Source organism: Lucilia sericata, unplaced genomic scaffold, assembly GCF_015586225.1.
Source record: "Lucilia sericata isolate MDLA Ls3-8-SP2 unplaced genomic scaffold, ASM1558622v1 Contig002693F_arrow, whole genome shotgun sequence".
NCBI lineage: Eukaryota > Metazoa > Arthropoda > Insecta > Diptera > Calliphoridae > Lucilia > Lucilia sericata.
This window is the reverse complement of record NW_023996419.1, coordinates 5,157-12,296: the sequence shown is the minus strand read 5'-3', so window position 1 is coordinate 12,296 and position 7,140 is coordinate 5,157. Positions and strand designations below refer to the sequence as shown.

Genomic DNA, 7,140 nt, shown 5'->3' with positions numbered 1-7,140 from the left:
AACCTTAAACAAAAGTGAATGTTTTTAATATGGAATGAAAAGGAAAAAACGCCAAAGATTTGAACCATAAATCCTAAAGAAAGGAAAAAAGAATGGCTTATTAATGCAATTATTACAAACCAAATATGAACTTTTTTTCATACATTAAATATTAAATACAAAACAACAAATTGAAATTTCGTAAAGAATATAAGCGGAAGCTTTTAGTAACCATAAAAAACGGAAAGAAGTGTAACACAAAGAAAATAAACATTTGTTAACATTTTGTTATGCCTGAGAAATTTAAAGATTTACTTGGAATAAATGTTTAATTAAATTGCACGTTTAAATGCTGAAACTCGACAACAACAAACACTTTTATTATAGAAGAAAAAAAATCAAAGAGAAAGGGAAATAAGCCGCAATAAATTTAATACACTGGTTGGGTAAATAATTTAGTTTATAGTTTATTATTTATTATGTTTTAAAAAAACTGAATTTTTATCATTCATTCACAAGTTGTTAGGTCTATTTGTTTGCTTGTTGCTTATATCTTTAAAAAAAAGTGAGAAAATTATAATAAAAATACAAATAAAAAAAGATGTTAGGTAATTTTCAAATACCTATGAAAAATTAAAGAAATGAGGTGAAGTAAATACAAGTTGAGACAGAAATTTTTTTTTATACGTGTTAGAAAAAATATTTAACTCAATTGCTTTTCTTTCAGAGTTTGGAATAAAAAATTACTGGCCCTATAATGTTGGCGAAATATTAAGGAAAACGTTTTAAAAGAATATATAACAAATTAGTTGCAAACCAGTTAATGTCTTAATTTTAGTAATTTATTCTTTAACTTCAGCTTCTTTAGCTGCTGGCGTTGATGTGGCTGCCTTTGTGGTACGTTTTGGTTTGGGTTTCGAGGGTGTGGCTGCGGCAGGAGCAACAGGCTTATCTTTTTTAACTTCTACTTCGTCTTTGTTCTTGTCCTCTTCAGTTTCTACTTCTTCTGGTTTTTCCTCTTTAACTTCATCTTTTTTGCCATTCACTTCTTTAGTTTTATGTTTTTCACTATGAAAAAAAAAACATAGATTATTGTCAAAATGTCATTAGAACTCTGTAAGAACTTCCTATTACCTTTCAATGTCTATATTTAATACAGAATCATTTTCTTCTTCATCCTCATCACGTTCATGCGGTTCTACTTCTCTGAGTAAATCTCCCAAATCCTTGTCAACATCCTCCCATAATTTATCTTCTTGACCTTCCTTTTCGTCATTATCATGTTCATCATGATCCTGTTCTTCTTCCTCTACCTCTGCGCCATTGGCTTTAGTTTCCTCATGTTCTTCTTCCTCTTGTTGTTCATGTGCCTCTACCTCTTCCTCATCTTCATTGTCTTTTTCACTCTTTTCCTTTTTATCACCTTCATCTTTTTTATCTGATTCTGACTTCTTGCGTTCCCGAGCCTCCTTGCGTTTTTTAGCTTGTTTCTCTTCTTCCTTGTGACGCAAGTAGGCCTTCAAGTGGGATCGTTGTAGACAATGTTTCTTAGTATAAGCTTCCAATGTACCCTTGTCAGCAGAATAATGTTCACAGATTTCACAATAGAAAGCAGTGATTTCCTTAACAAATTCAGCTCCCACTGGTGTTCTCTCTTTTTCTTCGCTCTCTTCACTGTTCTCCTCATTTGTTTGGGTTTCATTGAGTAAAGCTTCCATGTCAGCATCCATTTCTTCATCAATTTCTCCCACTGAGTCGACAGTCATGAATTTATTCAAATCAATTTCACGCATTTCTTCGTCGCCGCTATTTTCCGTATCCGAGTCTTGTTTGCGGGCCTTGTTCTGTGGAAAAATAATAAAAGGACTTTTTAATAAATGTTCATAGAAAATTGCATTTTTCATAGAAAATTGTATTTGCATTTTTCATAGAAAATTGCATTTTTCATAGAAAATTGCATTTTTCATAGAAAATTGCATTTTTCATAGAAAATTGTATTTGCATTTTTCATAGAAAATTGCATTTTTCATAGAAAATTGCATTTTTCATAGAAAATTGCATTTTTCATAGAAAATTGCATTTTCATAGAAAATTGCATTTTTCATAGAAAATTGCATTTTTCATAGAAAATTGCATTTTTCATAGAAAATTGCATTTTTCATAGAAAATTGCATTTTTCATAGAAAATTGCATTTTCATAGAAAATTGCATTTTTCATAGAAAATTGCATTTTCATAGAAAATTGCATTTTCATAGAAAATTGCATTTTTCATAGAAAATTGCATTTTTCATAGAAAATTGCATTTTTCATAGAAAATTGCATTTTTCATAGAAAATTGCATTTTTCATAGAAAGTTGCCTTTTCCATAGAAAGTTACCTTTTCCATAGAAAGTTACCTTTTCCTAGAAAGTTGCATTTTCCTAGAAAGTTGCATTTTTCACAGAAAGTTGCATTTTTCACAGAAAGTTGCATTTTTCACAGAAAGTTGCATTTTTCACAGAAAGTTGAATTTTTTACAGAAAGTTGCATTTTTCACAGAAAGTTGCATTTTTCACAGAAAGTTGCATTTTTCACAGAAAGTTGCATTTTTCACAGAAAATTTAACTTTTTATGAAAACTTGCACTTTTCGCCGAAAAATTCGACTTTTCCAAAAATCTTTTTTTTTTTACAAATCAAGCGTAAAACTCTTCCAATTCTACTTACCCTTATATGTTCCAAAGAACAACGATGAGTCTCATACAATATAGGACTCTTGAAAGCCAAATGACAAGTGGAGCAATATGGCATAAGGAATTTTTTCATAATTTTATGATGTTCCGACAGTTGATGCTTAGCTTTCGGTTGCCTATAGTGTAAACGACAAAGATGACAGAATTTCGATTCATAGCTTTCCTTAGATTTCTCTTCGAGTTCTTTTTGAGCGGCCCGTTGGCGAGCACGTAATCTTAAAAGGTGGGCTCTTTGGCGCATAGCAATTTGTCTTAAGGCCATTTTGTGTGTACGAGAATTCAAGTGATAAGAATATTCCTATAAGTAAAACAAAAACTCTAGAAAAACTTTCCAATTAATGTAATAACTTAAGAAATGTCTTACCTTAAATGTAACACACTTCATGTGACAGTGTATACAGGTTAATTTAATGAAACGTGAATTACCGCCACGTCTTGAGGGACTGCTGCGTTCATCACGTCTGGAATTACGGGATTTGCGATCCTTAGCGTCATCTTCATCATCGCTACGTGATGATTTCTTACTCTTTCTCTCTTTGTCCTCTTTATCCTTATCATCCTTTTTCTTTGACGCCGAGCTAGATGAGGATTTCTTGGCACTCGTTGATGATTTATCCTTTTTCGTTGAGCTGCTATCTCCTGATTCCTTTTTCTTACCTTCTTTCTTTTCAGTCTTTTCACCATCCGCTTCGGTGGTTGTCTTATCTGCGTCTACATCATTATCATCGGCATCGTCGGCTTTATCGGCTCCCTCTTCACCCTCTGTATGTTCTTTATCCTTATCGGCTTGTGACTTGCTGTCATCAATTTCTTCGTCGTCACCACCCTCTTCTTCATGTTCGTCGTTGTCACCGCCTTCTCGGGCGGCCGAAGTCTCGTCCTCTTCCTCATCTTCTGCATTGGATTTTTCCGAAGATTTTGCACGTTTGGATTTACTGCGTTTTTTTCGTTTCACCACCTTCCTCATTCTCATCTTTGTCCTCATTCTCCGCCTCGTCCTCATCGTCATCTTCATTGTCGCTATGCTTGCGTTTCGATTTCTTCTTCTCACCTTCATCATCCTCATCCTCGCTGGATGAGGCATTCCTCTTATTACTCCTTGAAGATCTACGTGGACTCTTGGAGGAATTTCTATCAAGACGACGTCGTCTAAGAGAGCTATGGAGGATTATTGGATTTGTTTGTGTGTATTTTAATAGACGTGTAATGTATGTTTAGTTAACAAGGGGGGCAATAAAATTTTAACATGAATTTTTCTTGTTTATTTGTTAAAGCAAAAGTAAAATAATTTGTAGTTAAATTCAAAAATTATGCTCTTATAGATGGCTGGAATTGTCGGGCAAATCAATATACAGCCATTTCATTTGCAAAGAATTTTGAGATTTCAAGGTGTTTTGTGTGTGTTTTTTTTTCGTTATGTTTAACTTAAGGGAAGGGGTTTTGGTAAACTATACAGACTGTGGGAATTTGCTATGATTGATTTAAGTTCAATGTCAAAAAACAACAGTCTTAGTAGTTTCCACATGCTTTGGGGAGACTTTATTGCGTCTGTTTTAAAACCCAAATCCCTGTTCCCTGTTGCAGTTTCAGCCTTAAAACCTTCAATTTTCAACTCATTTCTGAATGTCTGCAAAATTTTGCAATTGTGTGAATAAATGTGGGAGTATTTACCTCGTTAAACGTGCAATTTTCAAGACACGTGCACGATCTTTCTGTTGGGCATACATTAGTTTACGTCTCATTATACGCAAATCATTCGATTCACGGCGCACAATACGACCTGAACCTCCACGTCCTGTACGAGCACCACCTCTGGTGCTGGAACCACGTATGCGTGAGACAAAACCACTGCGTACTGGTGCTCTTTTCGATGGTGGTGGTCCCATGGGAGAACGATGTCTGGGCTTGGAGTTATCACGATCACTATGTCTCGATGAGTTGCCACCACGTGATGTGGATGATACCGTTGGTGGTGGAGGTGGTGGTGGGGTACGATTACCTCTACCCGTTGATGATGTACGTCTATAATCCTAGATTTATACCAGATGATGAGAATAGATTTGTAGACGAGTTTATTTTTATTTAAATTGTTTGTGTATCTTTTTGAACAAAACAACAACAACAAGAACATAATTTGTCTTTAAGAACTTTTGATAGTCGAATTTCTAGAGTTGCTTGACTATTGTATTATCATGTATGTTACAACAACACAACTATAATACAGTTTTACATTTTTGTTTCTATTCATTTGATTATGATTCTATTAAATGATTGATTAATGTTATTCTGGTCATTATTAGATACGCGTTTTATTGCTCTTAGTCTCAGTCTAGAACTATGATTATTTGATTTATTGGTTTTGCTTAGAATGTGGGAAGTGGTAGTAGTAGTAGTAGCAGTCGATTTGATAATAACAACATAAGAGGGTGCTTTGGGAGCTTCAGGAAGCCTTCATACATACATAGTTATAGTTTTTATTTATATTTTTATAGATATTTTCTATTTTAGGAGGAAATTTATCAAACCAAATTTTACCATTGTTTTTTTTATAAGAATTTTAGTGTTCACAACAACATAATGATTCGGTTTCTGTTTTTGTTTCTACATTAAAAGTATTGTTTTCGTTACATGATACATGATGGTCATTCGAATGCACTCTAGCCTTGACTTGCGTTTCATTATTAAATACATTATTTAACATACATTTATAGCAACAATGATTACAGTAGTGCTAGTAGTAGTAGTAGTATTGATATTGGTAGTGATATTATAGAAATAGAATCTTCATTCGCATTATGGATCTGATCTGTTTTATTTGGTAAGACACGCTTTTCGGCATTTGGAAATACATATAAAATGAAAAATGCTTTTATGTTTATTCGCTGTAAGTTTTTCTCTGCAAACCTTCTTTTAAATTACAGTAATTATTTAGATTATATTCTAGGCAGTTTGGCTCAATTTTGCTAAAGGTTGTCTTGTTTTAATAACCAACAATACAGAGATATTTATACAGTAGTAGTGGTAGTAGTAGATAATTAGGTAGAGTAGAGGTAGTTATTAGGTAGTAGATAGTAGACATGATTTCTGATTTTGGAGGATACTTTTTGAAGCCTTTTTTCATTGGGCAAATATGCTATTAATAGCTTTAATTTTAATGTCAACCCAATAAGCTCTCTTGTGCTTTTTTGTCTATCAATCATTGTAGCGGAGAGCATTGCTATTGGTGTGTAAAGATTTTATGTATTTTTTTTTGATACATTCATTTTATACATAATATCCAGGCATGTTTGATCAATAAAGAAATATTACAGCTTTTTTAATCACTGTTTCGATATTTTGTGCTCTTTCTAAATAAAACTCTATGTTTTTTTGCGATTATAATAATAAATATACATAAAATAATAAAATTATTATCATAATTAAGTTTGTTTGGTTAATAAATTTTGTATCTTATCATTTCAAATGTTACTTTTTATATATTTCATATATAATTATATAGTTTTGCAAGTTTAAGCATGGTATGAAAGGATTAATAAAGTGTTAGTAATTGAAATTTAAAATACTCACGTCTTGACGAGATCTTTTCATATCGGTGGAACGATCACGAGAGGAGTCCTAAGAAAGAAAATAAGAAATTTAATATTCATTATTTCAAACTCAAGAAAATTTTCTAATTTACCCTATTGTAACTGCGTTTATGACTTGAATCATGCCGACTGCTGCTAGAGCTATTAAAACGATCACGATTACGTGAATCATAGTGACTACTGCTGCTGCCACCGTGACCTCCAGAATTATAACGTCCTCCACCACTACTGCCTCCATAACGATCTGATGAACGTCCGTTATTATGCATGCGTCCTCCGCTATTGTAGTTTGAAGAACGATAAGATGATCCACGATGGGAAGAGCTGCCACCACCGCGGTTATTATAACCTCTATTGTAACCTCGTACCATTTTCTACAATTTTTTAAGGCAAAAAAAAATTATTAATAACCTTAAGAAGATTTTGTATTGAACTAGAATCGAACTAGAACTGAACTAAAACTAAACAAGTACTGAACTTAAACTATATCTTCCAACTTTTTGCAGCAAAAAGAGCCGAACAGTGCTTCACCGGTAATTTTTAATTGTTTTAAATTTATAAAATTTAACAAGACTCATATTTTTATCTTACAGAATAACTCCCAAACTTATGCGTGACATTCTACGTTTCATTAAAGAACAAAGAGGATTATCAATGAGTCATTAAGGCAATAAGCAATTAGAGAAAAATGCAAGGGAAACTGATTTTTAACCAGTATACAGGAAATATTCAACCTATTTTTTGTTAATTTCAGCTCGTTAATTCTATTATGTGATAACCAACACAACCACACAACTTTACACATTGAAGCGGCTTGCACATGCACCAGCCCACCGTTAAGCC

General features: G+C 33.0%; 1 protein-coding gene across 1 annotated transcript; it reads right to left on the bottom strand.

Annotated features, from left to right (window-relative positions):
• Positions 1-426: 426 nt before the first annotated feature.
• Positions 427-6,679, bottom strand: LOC119614209 (glutamic acid-rich protein-like). The gene is given in 8 exon segments (XM_037970340.1): positions 427-1,047; positions 1,114-1,823; positions 2,685-3,008; positions 3,075-3,663; positions 3,665-3,868; positions 4,382-4,740; positions 6,278-6,325; positions 6,390-6,679. Coding segments are annotated over 8 exon segments (2,739 nt in total). The 5' UTR covers positions 6,669-6,679; the 3' UTR covers positions 427-821.
• Between the last annotated feature and the right edge of the window lie 461 nt (positions 6,680-7,140).